This window comes from Zonotrichia albicollis, chromosome 8, assembly GCF_047830755.1.
Source record: "Zonotrichia albicollis isolate bZonAlb1 chromosome 8, bZonAlb1.hap1, whole genome shotgun sequence".
Lineage (NCBI taxonomy): Eukaryota > Metazoa > Chordata > Aves > Passeriformes > Passerellidae > Zonotrichia > Zonotrichia albicollis.
This window is the reverse complement of record NC_133826.1, coordinates 3,697,658-3,712,982: the sequence shown is the minus strand read 5'-3', so window position 1 is coordinate 3,712,982 and position 15,325 is coordinate 3,697,658. Positions and strand designations below refer to the sequence as shown.

The window sequence follows — 15,325 nt, the reverse complement described above, 5'->3', positions numbered from 1 at the left end:
ATAAAATTCGTAGTTTAACTGAGATTTGTCCTTGCAGAATGAATACAAAATAGCCAAGCTACGTGACTATGAGGAAAAGCTGATTGTAACTGCATGGTACAACCAGGTGGGTCAAAAATCCACTTTTTGAAACATCTTTTGCTACACGTACCAGTTAAATCTTAGTTTAACCTAAGAAATATAGCGAAAAAAAAATTTGTGTCAGTACTAATAAAGCATGAGGAGGATGGGTAATTTTTTTCCTTCTGATTTTGCTGTTGTTGAAGCTGCTGTTTGCCTCTTGCAGAGCCTGAGTCTGCAGAAGCTGGGCATGGAAGCCAGGCTGGTGGGCAGCAGTGGCAGCTGCGGGGCCGGGCCCGGCCGCTCCTTCCTGGCGCAGCAGCGTCACGTCACCAACACCAGGAGGAACCTCACTGTTAAAGTACCAGGTGCAACATCTGATTAAACACGAGGACATGAAGAAGACTCACATGCTAAAGTGTCCTTAAATGTTTTATACCTTTCCACTTTACCTACTTGATGAGAGAGGAGGTTAGAATGCTGGGCAGCTGCAAATGGCAACATCAGAGCCTGTCAGGAAGCGATTAAGGTGATCAGCCAGAGGGTAGCATGTAGTTTTCCAAGTAGATTTAATAACTGCAGCATGTACAAGCACAACTTAAAAGATTTCTATTTGCCTTCAGATTATATTGTAAATATGAAATTTGGCACTATATATTTAAAACTTTATTTAAGTGGGTTTGGGCTAGAAAGTTGACTTTTATAATGGAAGATGTTATGCAAAGGTGTACTTCAGGAAGCTGGCAATATTGGACATTTTTGCTGGGCTCTTCTGAAAACGGATCTAAAAGATTAGTAACATCTTTTTAAAAAAGAGGTTTTTAGAGTAGAAAGTACAATTTTAAAAGCAAGAAAGTACTTGCATTTGTAGAAGAAAATAAAGGTGTGTAGTACCAGTTGTTATGTAACAGAAGACAGGATTTGTTTTATGAGAAACAGAATTTCTCAGTTTATTTAAAAAAAAAAGCAAAGCTTAAGTTGGTGCATATATGCACTGAGGAAAACCTGTCTTTAAGATGAATTCACTTAAGCCAAAAAAGCTTGTCTTTTCCTGGGTAAGAAAAAAGCTGTTCTACTAACTCAAAAGTCTGGGCTATATTTTAAATGTCTGGCTTATTGGTATACTGCATTTATCTGCAGAATGGGGATTAGGTGGGAAGTAGCCCCATTTATTTCAATCTATTTACACAAGCCTGTGCATGGAAATTGCATTTCCTCTTTTTTAAACGTAGTTTCACTTGGCTATTCTGAACTAACTGTGCTAGGCAGAGGAGTGAGAGATGGCTGTGGCAGTTCCTGGCAGCAGAGGTTGGTTGTTGGCAGGGAGCAAAGTGCATAAGCTGTAATAGTTTGATTGAAGGTTAAATGGGGGTTGTTACCTGACATCTGTGTGCAGGAAGTTGCTGTCTTCCCCAAAACTTGTGACTTTATTTCCCAAATGTCTAACTCTTGTTTTGAATTGTAATTTTAGGAAACCTGTTAATGTCTGTTCTTTGCAAATGGTCTAGAAAAAGTTCATTATACCAATAGTTCAATAAAATAAAATGCAGCAGCCATTAAAATGAAATGAATACACTTAATTTAAGTATTTGAGGGTGGTGTACCAGACCACCATCTAGTATAAAATTCAGCTGCCTGTGAGAATGAAAACACACCTGTCTTACCATCAAGGCCATCTTTGATTTGAGAACAGGGTTCAGCTATACAGAATTTAAAATTTTGAATTGGGACCTTTGGATAGTGTGTCATTTTGCCTGCCCCTCACTATAGCTTGTCCTTTAATTTCTTCCTTCCCCAACATCTTAAATCTTTAATTGGGCATTGCATGTCATGCCAGAGAAAAGGCAAGCATTAATTTTTAATACAACTTACTTAGGGTTGTAAGTAAGTAAACAACTGTAAACTGTTGTTTTACAGTGCTGTATGTATGAATAGACATTCAACAGATTTCCTCCTTCACAAGGCATTGTTTAAAAGCCAGGCTTGTGCTCAGTGTGGCATGAGCCAGACACATGGCTGTTGGAGAGTGTCTGTGGTGGTGTTTTTCAGGACTCTGTGCTTCTTGGGACTACCTCGTGGGTTTTGAGGTCTTTTATTGCTGCAGTGGTGTTAGTGGAGTTGGTATTGTTCAGGTACAGTTGCATATTTAATTTGGCAGTGCTGTGGGTGGGAGGGAGGTGGTGGTGAGCAGTGGAGCAGCAGATTAAGGCTTAGCAAGATGCTTCCATTCCTGAAGTTTGGTATTTGGTGTGTTCTAGTGAAACGTGGAGCTGTTGCTGACGGTGTTGAGTGGGTCTCTTAACCCTCGTTCTTTGCAGCATGGAAACTTTCATGGATGTCCTTCAAATACTCATGTAGTTGGTAGGCTTGATTTGTTGTACTTCTCCCAGTAGTGGAGCTGTGTCAGTAGTCTGTCAGGTGCTGAATAGTGACAAACTTGGAGCAAATGTCTTTGACTTACACTTCTCAAAACTGCAGACCCTGGGACCAAAAATAACTAAGAACCTCCCTATCATTTAATTGGAAGTTTGTCTTCTGACTAGTGGTGGAAGAATTTAAGTCCTGATCTACAGGCAGGGATCAGCCTTTTTCAGGGCACAGCTGTCCCCAGTGATCATGTTGGGGTTGCCAAAATGAATCTGGTTTTCAGGTATTGGATGAAATGTTGCTTATTTGGGGCTTTTCCAAACTGTTAAGAGTGAAGCCTGTGAATATCACTCAAGGGTTTCTTTGGGCCTGAGAACCTGTTTAAAACAGCTTTTATACAACTAGTTAAACCTGGGTTCTGTCCTGTGAACGAGGAACTGATGTGTGGAAATAAATACTGGAGTATAAGCCATGGTGTTGTATTGACTTCAGCTCATCTGCTTCTGCAGGAAGGACCATTAGGTCAGCATCATTTTAATGTTTGCTTCACCCATGTCAAAGCCAAAAGCTGCTAAAAACACTGCTGTGTTACAGCTGAACTGTGTCCAGCATGCAGCAGCAGAGCCCTGGTATGCACCACGGCTGAGGCAGGAGGAACAGAGCACCCCCTTGGCTCTCCTGAAAGCTGAATTTGTACCAGCACAGTTCAAATGAGGTGAAAAAATATGAGGTGTAACCACTGAACCCTGCTGAAGTTAAATGACATTATTAGGAATTCATCCAGTTTCCAGTAAAACGGGTATTGTAGATCCAAAGAAACAAAAAAATATGTTCTGATTGACATATCATTTGTTAATTATTTTTTATATAAGATTAATTACTCTGGAGGAGAGAAGTGTTTTATAGCAATAATACAAAATATGGACTAGTAGGTTCTTTTACTCAAGATGGGTCAGGCAGCAGTTTTGAGAAGATTCTTTTGCAACAACCTTATTATATAGTGGTTTAAGAAACGTTCACTGAAAAAAAATTTTCACCTGATTTTTTTGTTCATTAAAAAAACATATATATATATATATGGGTATTCTATTTTCTATGATATACACTTACTTGGAAATAAGTAATATAAGCAATACTGATGTTCTATTTAGGTAGCCATAAATAGTTTAGAAATTAGAAAATGAAAACAGTTGTTTAGGAGTTGGTAGTGTCTAGTACAATAATTTTCTTACTTGTTTCTGTTTCCCCTTCCCCTAAGTTAAGGTTTTCAGTGTATCGGTGTCTACATCTTCTGTTTAAAACAAATGTAAACACTGTGTTGCATAGAACTCAAAAAATTGCACTAATTTTTAAACTTTCGGTTTTATTTTTTTCTTTGGAAAAAATCCTTTTATATTCACATAAAGATTTTTAAAATTAATTCTTTGGTGTCTTTATTCCAAGCCATGTATTAATTGGGCCCTAGCTGGTGTTTCTGGACAATGCACAAGCTGGTTCTGTATGTTGGTACATTTGCACCACCTCAAATACCCTATTTCAGGACAGGTATTGTAATGAGGTCTGGATGTGGTGAGTTGTGCTGCTCTCCTCTGCTGTTTCCAGCTCATTGATCCCACCCAAAGCTGTCTCCCTCTGCTCAGCCCACAGACTGAGAGCTGGGCAAAGGGTCTTGTGAAGTGACAATGTAAAACCCCTCTGCTGATGGGCTGTGGAGTAACTCAGTGATGATTGCTGCTGAGGAGTGTGAGGGTCTCTGCCTCTTCTCAGCTCCACCTGAGAGGACACAGAGCACAGGTACAGCCCTCAATCACTGTTCTTGCTTTTGTTGGGAAAAGAAAACTGTCTGCCTTGTCCAGCCTGCTCTGCAAGTGATTTATGTGCTGCATCCTTACTCCCATGGCCAGCTCTCATTCCCTGTGCACTGTCCCTGCCCAGAAGTGCTGTTGGTGAAGACTGGCAGCCTTCAGCCCTCTGGAATGAAGATCTGAGGATGAGGAGCTGCGTTGATTGCCCAGTGTGGAAGGGCCTGTCCCAGAGGGGGTGAAGCCATTATGGAAGAACTGGTTTTCCTGCTTGCTGAGGCTGGACATAAAAGCAGTTTCAGACACTGAAACCACAGTGCAGGTGTGTGAGGGAGAAGGGAGGGGAAGGGAAGAGCTGCTCAGCTGTGCAGGAAGCCTGAGCTGAGCTGCAGGATGTGTTCAGTCCTGACCCTGTTTGCATCTTCTGGCAGCTCTGAAGAGCCAAGCAGTGCAGCAGGAGCTCTGTGTGTTCAGGTGAGGAATGTCCCTGCAAGAGGAACACAGGATTACAGCCCTGAGTGCAAAGGAAAGGAGGAGCTGAGGTCAGTCACATGTTGGAGATAGTTTAGGTGGAGGGGGCAGAATATTCAAGAAGCCTGTGAAATGCATTCTTCTTTGCAATTTACCTAACTGAGCAGAAGCCTATGGAGGAAACTGTTGGATGGAGCAGCAGTTTGGGAAAGGAATGGAAACTGGGGGGAAAAAGTACCACAAAACAGTCATGACACCTGTGCACTGGAATTGTTTTGGGAGTAATGCTCACACAGCAGAAACTTACCACTGTTCCCCAGTCCATTCCAGTCATGCAGCCCACTTGCAGCCTTCTCCTTCTCTCAGAGAATAAAAAGAAAGGAGTTCAGGTTTAGAAAGTCAATTTACTGTCTTCTTTCTGCTGAAAACAGATGTGGGAGCCCTTGCCAGCAGCAGGATGGAGGACAGCTGGCATGAGGAGAGGAGAGGTGTAGGGCTGGGGCTGACCAGGTTCTCCCTAGGAATGGCATGAGACAAGTCTGCATTTCATAGATGCACTGGTTTGTGTCCCACCATGTATCCTCATTCTCCACCTCACCGGGTCTGTAAAACAGCCTCAAGTTCCAGGAGCAGTATCTCAGCCCAAACTCTTGTTCCCACTGGCACAGAAAATCAGAGGAGGTGGCAGAACCCACCCAGCCAGTGCTGAAGGAGCTGTGCCAGAAGCTGTGTTCACCTGGGAGAAATTTGCTTCCTCTAGGAAGAGGTGAGTTGTACTACAGGGAAAATTGAAAAGAGGAAAAGATTGCTCTCTGCTCATTTCCTCAGCAGCAGAGCAGGAGCTGGAGGTGTGTGTTCCTGGTGCTGTGCTGATTTCCTGATTTCCCATCCTGCTCCTGGGATCTGCAGCGTCTGCCTGGAGGTCTCAGCAGGCTCCTTGGAGTGCAGCTGTTTCCCAGTTCAGTGCATTTAATGGTGTTAACCATTGGCTGCCAATCTTGGGACTGTTTCATTGTGTAGATGATGGTTCAAAATAGTAACTTGATGTTGTTATTTGCCAAGGCAGCCTCTTGCTCCTCAGACTGTTGAGTTCAGCTGAACTGCATTGTGTGTTGCTGGAGCTCACCCCACTGCCCTTGGACACACCAGCCCCTCCATGATGCTGGGCAGGTAAACAGAGGATTTTGCATATTGTAATTCTAGGTGTGCCACCAGAATCATTTTTCGCATCATTTCTGTAGGAATTTGCTTTTACGGTGCCAACCTCCTGCAGTGCAGGGACAGAGACACAGGGCATGGCCAAAGCCTACAGCCCCTGCTGGACATGGCCTCTGTTGGTCTTCACTTGGCAGAACATTCATGACAAAAATGCTTTGATACAAATTTATTATGCATGAGACAAGTTAGATAGTGACTTTTTATTTATATAAGTACATATTAAGGAAAGGTCAAATTAATAATGTGTAAATGTTATAAAACAAAGTCTGGTATTGCTCTCCCACTGTACCCAGCCACAGTGAGTGGCTCCACAGTGCAGTCTCTAGTGTCCCTCATTTTGCCAAGGTGAACCATGGCCATCCATCACCAAATTAGGAAATCTCCAAGCCCGTCATTAATTTACAGTGCCATAGAGCAAGCCTAATAATGCCCTGGAAGCTCCCAGGCTGATCTCATGGTCTCACCAAGAGTGCAAAGTCTAATTGTGAAAAAAATATTTTACAATTGCTTTGAAAGAAATAAACCAGCCAGCCTCCTGCTAGGGCTGTCAAGGGCCTGTTTGCAGCAGCCCTGACAAAGGATTCTCCATGTGAGGGTGGTGGCCAAGGCTCCCCTAGCGAGGCACAGCACAGATCTTGTAGGGCTGTGGGGCATTTGTGATGCCCAGTATGGACTGGAGGCTGAGCGTGGTGTCTGGGGGTGCCTGGAAGGTGAATTTCTGGAGCAGGGAGGTGAAGAAGAGGAAGAGCTCGGAACGGGCCAGCAGCTCACCCAGGCAGGAACGCTTCCCTGTGGAGACAGAACCCACAGCATCCTCAGAGTGTGCTCTTGCTGCTGAAAATGCTTCTGCCTGCCCTTAGGACTGTGGTCCAGCTGTGCTACCCCATTCCTGGGTGAGTTTTTCAGTCCAAACCAAGCTTCCCAACAATACTTTGGCATTACAGCATGGTCTGCCCCCAGATTGCATGACTTTTTACACACACACATGACCTGGATGTGCCCATGCTGGGAGAGCTCACCAAAGAGAGCTACCACAGGAGATGTTGGTGCTGGTGCTAAAAGCAACTTGCCCATGGAAGCTGCTTGCTGGGAAACCCTGGGGTGGTCACAGTGAGGCCCCTGGTAAGCTCAAACATGGGGAGCAGAGCAGTGGCCTCAGTGAAGATATTCCTAAAATCTCTGGAATATACATGGTTTTTTATTCCTCCTCATTTCTCTTCTGTGCATGGGGTGCTGTGGGGACGCAATGGGAGCATTTTGAGCAGCACCTCCAGGGTGCACATGCCCTTGCCATTGCTGTTTTCCTCTCTGTATCCACCCTGCAGTTGGAAACCCAAGCCCATGTGCACCATAATTCAGCAAATTGTACCTGTAGAAAATGGTAGAAAACACTCGTTTTTCCAGAACTTCCCATCCTTCAGAAAATTATCAGGGTTAAAAGTATCAGGGGTTTTCCACTCATTCTTGTCAAACATCAGAGAGGTTAAATTTGTCGTTATAACCGTGCCCTAAGAGGAAAAAAGAAAAATAAATCGCACTTTTCTGGCACTGACAGCAGGAGAGGCAGTTTTGTCTTCCAGTCTCCTCTCCATGAAGAACATCCTTAGTCAAATTCTACTGAAATTATTTGTGACACACCCCACTGCAAGCCCACATCATCTATTTCTTCTCTGTTTGGAGCTGCAGTTATGTAACTGCATTTTCCCTCATCAGCATCATTTTTATGTGTTGTAATCTTGGGCTAAAGTCCCTCTAAGAGCTGGGAGCTGTGCCTCAAAGGCATGAGTGGGGAGGGGCACTAATCAGGGAGCTGGAGAACATTGGATGGCAAAATCCATGTTGAGCAGGAGTGAACTCTGTACAGGGCAGGGACAGTGTCTGCACAGGAGGGACCTGGCCTGGCACCGTGCCGGGGGAGCTGGGAGTGTCCCTGGAGTGCCCGCACTTCCCAGCACTCTGGAGTTTACCTTTGGGATGTAGTATCCATCCACGTAGGTGTCCTCTGATGCCATTCTTGGCACATTGAAAGGGATAACGTTGCCTTTCCTCTGCACTTCGTGGATGACAGCGTTGGTGTAGTGCAGCTTGTTCCTGTCCTCCAGGGCTGGGGGCCGTGCCTGGCCGATGACCGCGTCGATCTCGGCTTGCACCCGGGCTGGGAAAGAGCAGGAATGAGCCCAGGGAAAAACCCTTGGAACAATACAGGGGTATTGCTGTAAAGGTCTACCAAGGGACCTCTTATGGGAGTGTGGGGATGCTCCCAACTGGTCTCTCACAGAGCTTTGAGGGATGAAAGCAAGGCAAAATATGTTTTTGCTAATTGTACCTTGAATTTCTGGATGTACGGCCATAAACAGCAAGGCCCAGCGGAGCGTTGAGGACGTGGTCTCAGTCCCAGCAAACATCAGGTCAAGTGAACAGGCCATGAGGTGCTCCTCCTGGAAGGTGTTACTGTCGCGGTCCTTCAGGAGAAGGAGTGTTAGTGCCACAGGAATGGTGAGGGTGTCCTGGCACCAGGCTTGGTCCAGACCACCCCAAGGATTTTGGCAGATGCTGCTGACCCCTCGCATCCCCATCCTGCTGATGCGTGGCTGAACCTGACGTTTGTCCTGGGCTCATAAAAGGCTACACAGGCAGCTCAGAGAATCGGGGCTGGTTTCCCATCCCCTCTGGTTCTAAGCCCCACTCCAGGAGGGTTTTCTCCCCACTGCTGACCTTGGAGATCTCCAGCAGGTAGCTGTCGATGTAGTCCCGGCTCTCTGAGGGGTTCCAGTCCTCCTTGTGTTTGTTGATCTGCTCTTGCATAAATTTTTGCAAAACCCTCCAGTATTTGAAAATGGTTTGGTGGGCTCCAGGTAAATACTTCATTATAGATGGGAAATTGTTGTACAGCTTTGAACATAGAAGGAGAAAGACAAATTGAATAAAGAACTTCAAAAACTCTTCTGACATCAAGACTTCACCCTGCAATTGCTCTTGCTGAACTTCTGGAGCTGGTGCAAACATCTCAGCTCCAGAAAAGCAGAATTCTCATTATGGAGTAAGTTGTGTGTTACCCAGTCTTTTAGCAGGCAAGTTGGCTATCAGTGGGCAAGTAAAGTGATTTTGGATGAGAGAGAGCAGTGTGAGCTGGGTACAACTTAACGCAGAAAGAAATGACAGGCAAATCTACCCTATGCAAGGGATCAGGGATTGACAGCTCTGGTGATGACAACACTGTGACTTAAGGTTGACTCCAGAGAAGAAACTATGCCCTCAGTTGGTGGCAGGAGGGCTGTACCTGAGCTGAGAAAGCTCCATTGAGGGCAGTCATTTCATTCATCAGCTTCAGCAGTCTTTGGAAATCCTCATCGTTGTAGTCAAACCGATTGCCAAAGATGAGGGAGCAGATGACATTTGCAACAGCATTAGTGATTTTCAACTGAGGGTTGAAAGGATTCCCTGGAGAAGAGAAAGATCGGTTCTCTTCCACTCTTCTCAGAAAAGAAGAAAACGCATGTCTGATGCAAAGCAGTCAAGAAATATGAATGAAATGAGTGGCCCCTAATGGGCACTGTCCTATGTCAGTGCTTTCCTGGGGCACCTGGCTGACCCTCTGAGCTGGCCAAGCTTGGCAGGACAGCCCCAGTGGTCCCAGTTCAATCATCTTATGGACATGTTTGTTTACTTCTGAAAACAAGGCCTGCAGGATGTATTTGAATTCATTGGAAACATCAGCATTTATGCACATGTGATATTTCCCAGAGAGGAGTAAACTGAAGGTGGACTGTGAATAATGCTGTGGGTGTTGCCTGGTGCATTCCCCAGCCACGTGGAAGGCAAAGCACCATAGGAAGGAGCAGGGATGCTGGCAGTGTTGTAGCATCGCCTGCAAGGTGCGGTATTTTTCAGCATGCAGTGACATTATAACAGGCCCTACCAGCTTCTGCCCTCACAGCTGCTGAGGGCCATGGCACTCACCCTGTCCATCCCTAAGCACATCCACCAGGTATCTGCACTCCTCCTGGATGCACTCACCCTGTTCATCCCTAAACACATCCACCAGGTATCTGCACTCCTCCTGGATGCGCTCCTCCAGGCTCCTCTTCCCCAAGCCAAAGCTCCGGAGCGTGGTCAGGGTGAACCTCCTCTGTGCCTTCCACAGGTGCCCGGTGGAGAAGACCAGTCCTGGCAGGAAAATCCCTGTGAGCCAAGGCCGATCTCCCACTGAGGGAGAAAAGCTCCAGGGCTCTGTCTTGTCTCCAGCTGACTCAGACCTCTGCAGGGTCGAGGCTTGGAACTTACAGCTGAGGCATGCCTTGAGGGGTAACTCACCGATCTTGCTGAACATCTGCTCATCGAGGGGAAGGTCAGGGCGTTCCAGGAACTTGTCCCCTTGGTTTACGAGCACTTCCTTCACCAGCCGCATCCCACTTATCAACACTACCTTCATGCCGCCCATGTGCAAGCCGAAAATGTCACCATATCTTTTAGCTTGCTGGGAGGGGACATAAACAAAAGGGGTTTTCATTTGCAATGGATGCTCCTGGTGAGACCAGGACACCCTTGTCAGGGGACATGGGTAAAAATAAGGGAAGAGTGGGAGGGGAGACAGAATGTGTGCACTCTACCTGAGGACAGGTTTTTTTTTTTTTTCTGTTTCTCTTTTTCTAAATCAGTGATTGGGATTCTGTTAATTGGCCATAAATCAAGAAAACCTCACCAGGTTTGATTTTTCAGTCCTATGTTTTTCCAGTTGTTCCACCCCATTCCAGCCCCCCCTTGGGTTTGTACATCTGTGACTGCACCTGTGGGATCGTGCTGTGACCTTTGCCCATGGAATCACTCCACACTTGTCACCCTGCTTGGACTCAGGTAAATGTCACCGATGAGGACAAACCTCCTGCCTGCCTCCCCTACCTGTGGGGTTTGGGTTATCCCTTTCCCTGCATGGCTGGGGAGGTGTAGCTGCAATCCCTCCATCCCTTCCCCTTGCTGCTCACCACCTACGTACCCTCTGCACTCCACGCACAGGATCTTTGAAGTCTACAAGGTAGAGGTGCCCCAAAAAGGGCAGGCGGAGGGGGGTGGGAGGGAAATTCTTTGGATTTCTGTTCTTCATGTAGTCTGCGAGGAGCAGGAAGATGAAGAGAAAGATGAGGAATGTCTGGAGGGAGACACTGTCCCACAGGAAGTGCAGCATGGCTGGATGCTGGGGCTCTGCAGGGACGTGTCAGGCAGGCAGGTTGACACACCAGCAGGTCAGGCAGGTTGAGCTCACAGGGCACCACTGAGCCCCCCAGGTCCAGGGGGAGATGGGTGATGTGCTGGCACAGCTGTGGGTGCAAACACAGGACAGCAAGGAGTGGTTTTTGCAGCCTGCTCTTGAGGCTATATTCAGACTCTGGGTTTTCCAGCTTCCAGATAGGATTAAACCCCTTCTTGATTAAACTGAAACATTCCCTCTCATCTGATTTAAAACAAACACACCATGAAACAGAACACCTCCAGCTTCCCTCTTCCCCTCCAGACTCCTCTCAGTACTTGATGATACTCCAGTTCTCCATGCCCTTGTCTAAAGGACAGAAATGAGCCTTGTGGTATTTAGATTGAAACCTGGCAATTTGAGCATGCAGCTCCCACAAGCCCATCTCCCAGGATGACCCTGCTTCCTCCTTCCCAGGGGTCCTCACCGTGCTACATCCCAGTTTCAGCTTCTCAGGGAGTCTGCAGCTGCTCCGAGAGCCTCGTGCTTTCCTTGTTTACAGCAGCTCCCTTCCTGGTTTGAGAAGTCCTGGCTAAGCCCCTGGTCTCAGGGGACACCGAGATAAGGTTGCACAACCTCTCCCAACCAATCTGAATGCGTTTTGTGTTTCGTGTATGGGTGACGTGGGCTGGGAGTGAACAGCTGTCCCGGAACTCAGCACTTCCTGGGCTCCAACATTTTCTGATCTCCAGCAGAGCAGTGCAGGCAGAGCAGCTGCCTCTGGCCATGCCCTGAGCTCTCCAGCCATCCCTCCCCACCTGCCTTGTCCTTTGGGTCACAGCCCACGGGGAAGCTGCTCCCAAAGCCCCACAGAGCTGGTGAAGTTGCTGGGAAGCTGATGCAGATGCCCAGCTCTGCAGGCTGGGGCCCTTTGCTGGGAGCTGGCAGCAGAATGTGCTGCGTTTTCCCACCCAGGAGCAGCTCTGGGTTAGAGAGGATTTCATGCACATGGGCCATGTGGAACTTTGATGTGTCTGTTGTGCTTTATTGTGAAAGAAGCAGGGAGCAGCAGCACTTTGTCCCTGCACCATGTGTGTGGGGGCGTGAATATATGTATTGTAATAACAGCAATGAGAATACAACAACTGAAACGTAGTGAGAGTCCTATGTGTTTGATAAGTGCATCCTTGCTATTCTAAATGAGTCACAGCTGCGAAGTCCTTAGTTGACCAGCAGCTGTGGCTCGTAAAGATAGCTGGGATAAAAGGGGGGGGGTCCAGAGTCCAGGAGGAGCCCCTGTGAAACCATGAGGAACTTCACTACAGAAAACAGAAACCAGCGAGAAGGTATGGATTCTTTAGGAATGTAATAGCAACAAGATAACAACAATACAACAACAAATGATGACCCCGACGTGATGGAGAACACACAGCCACAAGGAACATAGAGAGAAGGTATGGATCCCCCCGATATGAAGAGAGGACAGCTGAGAGCTGTATCAGTCAGAGAGCTGGGACTTTAAAATATAATATGGCCTTTGAATCAAGGAGCTGTAACAGAAGAAAGCTGTGAGAATATGGCTTTTGAGGAAAAGAGCCTTGGAACATCTAGGGATTTGTATGTGTTCAAGACAGCCGAGAGCTGTGGTAGCCTGAGAGCTCGGACTGTATGTGTATTGTAATTGTATAATTGTTAAAAGGGGGGAAATGTGGGGCCTGAATATGTGTATTGTTATAAGAGCAATAAGAATACAACAACTGAAATGTAGTGAGAGTCCTATGTGTTAGATAAGTGGGTCCTAGCTATACTAAATGAGTCACAGCTGCAAAGTCCTTAGTTGGGCAGCAGCTGTGGCTCGTAAAGATACCTGGGATAAAAAAGGTGGGTTGAGAGCCCAGGAGGAGCCTCTGTGAAACCATGAGGAACTGCACTACAGAGAACAGAAAGCAGTGAGAAAGTATGGACTCATTAAGAATATCGTAGCAACAAGATAACAACAATACAAATACACATGTGGCTCTGTCACAGCACCTTGCAGTCATCTGCTGCCTCCTCTTGCTCTGGGGGACGTTTTGGGCACCTCTTTGTTTTGGGGCCATCAGTTGTGGCTGTTTGGATCATTGTCCAGTGCTGATCACAAGGCACAGAGGTGCAGCAGAGCCACTGAAGTGATGTCATACACATGTTCTCCATAACCTTACACTGGGAAGCTGGAAAAGTCAAATCTCTGTTTTACTGTGGAATTTTAAGGGGAGAGGCCTGTTTTTGAGAATATCTCTTTTAATCTCTGGTTTTTAAGCACACTTAGGCATGAGTCCCTGGAGATGCATGTGTTCACCAGCAGTGACATGAGAGGATCCACTTGAAAATTAAACAAGTTCATGCCTCCTGCCTTTAAGGTATGGCATCATTGCATTCAAGTAAAGGAAAAAAAAAAAGAAAATCACTTCAATAATTTATTCTCTCCAGGAGTAGGGGAGGAAACTCCAAAGTAATGAAGAAACACAAGTTTGAAATGAAAGACAGAAGAGATCAATATTTATTCGCTAAGCCAGTGCAAATAATACAAGCTGCAGTCACAAGCCAGAGGTCAGACCTACAACAGAAGGAACACAAAAATGGAGAGAAACCAGTGCCTCGTCCCGAGTGGCGCTGAAGACTTCATAGGTGAAAAAAAGTCCTTGTATCGTTTATGTTTTCTCTTTCACAAAGACAAAAACACAACATGGGAGCCCGTGACTGTGACACAATAATTAAAACCGCAATAGGATTAAAGTGATCAGTCGGAAGGACAGCTCAGTGACAGAATCCCCGTGTGCCCAGCGTGGCAGGGATGTGATGTGCAGAGCACTCTCCCCTGTGGCATAAATCTGCCACTGCACAGGGATTGCTTTGTACCGCAGCAAAGCCGCTACTGCCGGGGACAGAGGAGAAAACCAGCGGAAATGAAACTCGATGTAATCCTCTTTTCCTGTTAACTATTCCATATCCTATGTGAGTACCCACAGAAAAGTCACTTATGAAAGGTAAGAAGCAAAAAACCAACAAAAACAAGAAGAAGAATCTTTGCTATAGTGACTATGGTCCAAACTGAAGCACACAGGAGACAGCATTTCTAAGCACAAATGCTTGGTCACATAAATGGAAAAATTCGCTTCAAGTTGCATATTTAATTAACTGTCATCCAAAGAGGCCTGGCATAGGAAGAAGCTGTGTCCATGGTGCAGGGTGCCCTGTCCCAGCTGCTTCCTCGGCCCCCTGCTACGTCCATGCTGCTCACAGAGACACAAATCTTTGCCAGAAGCAGAGGGGAAGTGCTGAACTCGTGACCTGCCACCACAAAACCACTGTTCCAACACTTCCTTCCTGAGAGCCAGCACTGAACCACCACGGGCATGTCCCTTCCAACTCTGTTGTTCCCTTTCTGCTGCGCTTCAGGTGAGCTGCTCCCCAGCAACCCCAGGGGATTATTTTGTTGCAGCTTTTCTGATTTGGATTTTACTAGCACAAACCTTTTGCTTTTCTAATATAAATTTACTGTATCATATTTTTATAGCCCTTCCAGACCTGGTGAAAGCACAGCTCCTTGTGCCATCCCACTGGGGCTGGGCTGTGGTAGATGCAGCTTCTGCTCCCCTGTAGCCTTGTTATTAAAATTCCCACATACTCTTTGAGATAAAAAAAAAATGCTTGCTACTGCAGAGATCTATTTTATATTTTAGATATCTTTTATCCCTGGAAGTGTCCAAGGCCAGGCTGGATGGGACTTGGAGCAACATGACTTTGTGGAAGGTGGCCCTGCCGACGGCAGTGGGGCTGATCTTTAAGGTCCCTTTCAAGCCAAACTATTCCTTGATTCTGTGATTTCCATCACACAGCTGCAATGTGCTGCTGCAGGGAGTTTCCACCACCCTGAGCCCAATTCCACCTGAAGTTCAGGGTTGGCTGTAGCCACCAGAATGTCCATATTGGTGCTGAATGAGCTGGACAAGAAGCTGTATTCACCTGGGAGAAATTTGCTTCCTCTAGGAAGAGGTGAATTGTACTACAGGGAAAATTGAAAAGAGGAAAAGATTGCTCTCTGCTCATTTCCTCAGCAGAAGTGCAGGAGCTGGAGGTGTGTGTTCCTGGTGCTGTGCTGATTTCCTGATTTCCCATCCTGCTCCTGGGAGCTGCAGCTTCTGCCTGGAGGTCTCAGCAGGCTCCTTGGGGTGCAGCTGTT

General features: G+C 46.5%; 2 protein-coding genes across 4 annotated transcripts in view; one reads left to right on the top strand and one right to left on the bottom strand.

The window, feature by feature from the left end:
• The window catches only part of HOOK1 (hook microtubule tethering protein 1), a 35,713-nt gene extending 32,960 nt beyond the window's left edge, over positions 1 to 2,753 (top strand). For all 3 annotated transcript variants that reach the window (XM_074545694.1, XM_005482294.4, XM_074545695.1), the window contains 2 exons: positions 38 to 106; positions 287 to 2,753. In XM_074545694.1, coding sequence (XP_074401795.1) covers positions 38 to 106; positions 287 to 445 — 228 coding nt within the window. In that variant the 3' untranslated portion in view covers positions 446 to 2,753. The remainder of the gene's footprint in view (positions 1 to 37; positions 107 to 286) is intronic.
• Positions 2,754 to 6,100: 3,347 nt separating this feature from the next.
• On the bottom strand, positions 6,101 to 11,738 carry LOC106630782 (cytochrome P450 2J2-like). Its single transcript, XM_074545703.1, has 10 exons — positions 11,591 to 11,738; positions 10,912 to 11,233; positions 10,233 to 10,395; positions 9,936 to 10,085; positions 9,199 to 9,359; positions 8,634 to 8,810; positions 8,245 to 8,380; positions 7,886 to 8,073; positions 7,288 to 7,426; positions 6,101 to 6,707 (listed from the first exon to the last, which is right to left on the bottom strand). The coding sequence occupies exons 2-10, from the start codon at positions 11,098 to 11,100 to the stop codon at positions 6,532 to 6,534; spliced, it is 1,479 nt and encodes a 492-aa protein (XP_074401804.1). The 5' UTR covers positions 11,101 to 11,233; positions 11,591 to 11,738; the 3' UTR covers positions 6,101 to 6,531.
• Positions 11,739 to 15,325: the final 3,587 nt, after the last annotated feature.

Coding starts and splice junctions, on each gene's coding strand:
- LOC106630782 (XM_074545703.1), bottom strand. CDS start 11,100: ATGCTGCACTTCCTGTGGGACAGTGTCTCCCTCCAGACATTCCTCATC. Junction 10,396..10,911: donor CTGTGCGTGGAGTGCAGAGG/GTACGTAGGTGG, acceptor GTCCCCTCCCAG/CAAGCTAAAAGATATGGTGA. Junction 7,427..7,885: donor ATGGATACTACATCCCAAAG/GTAAACTCCAGA, acceptor TTTTCCTCTTAG/GGCACGGTTATAACGACAAA.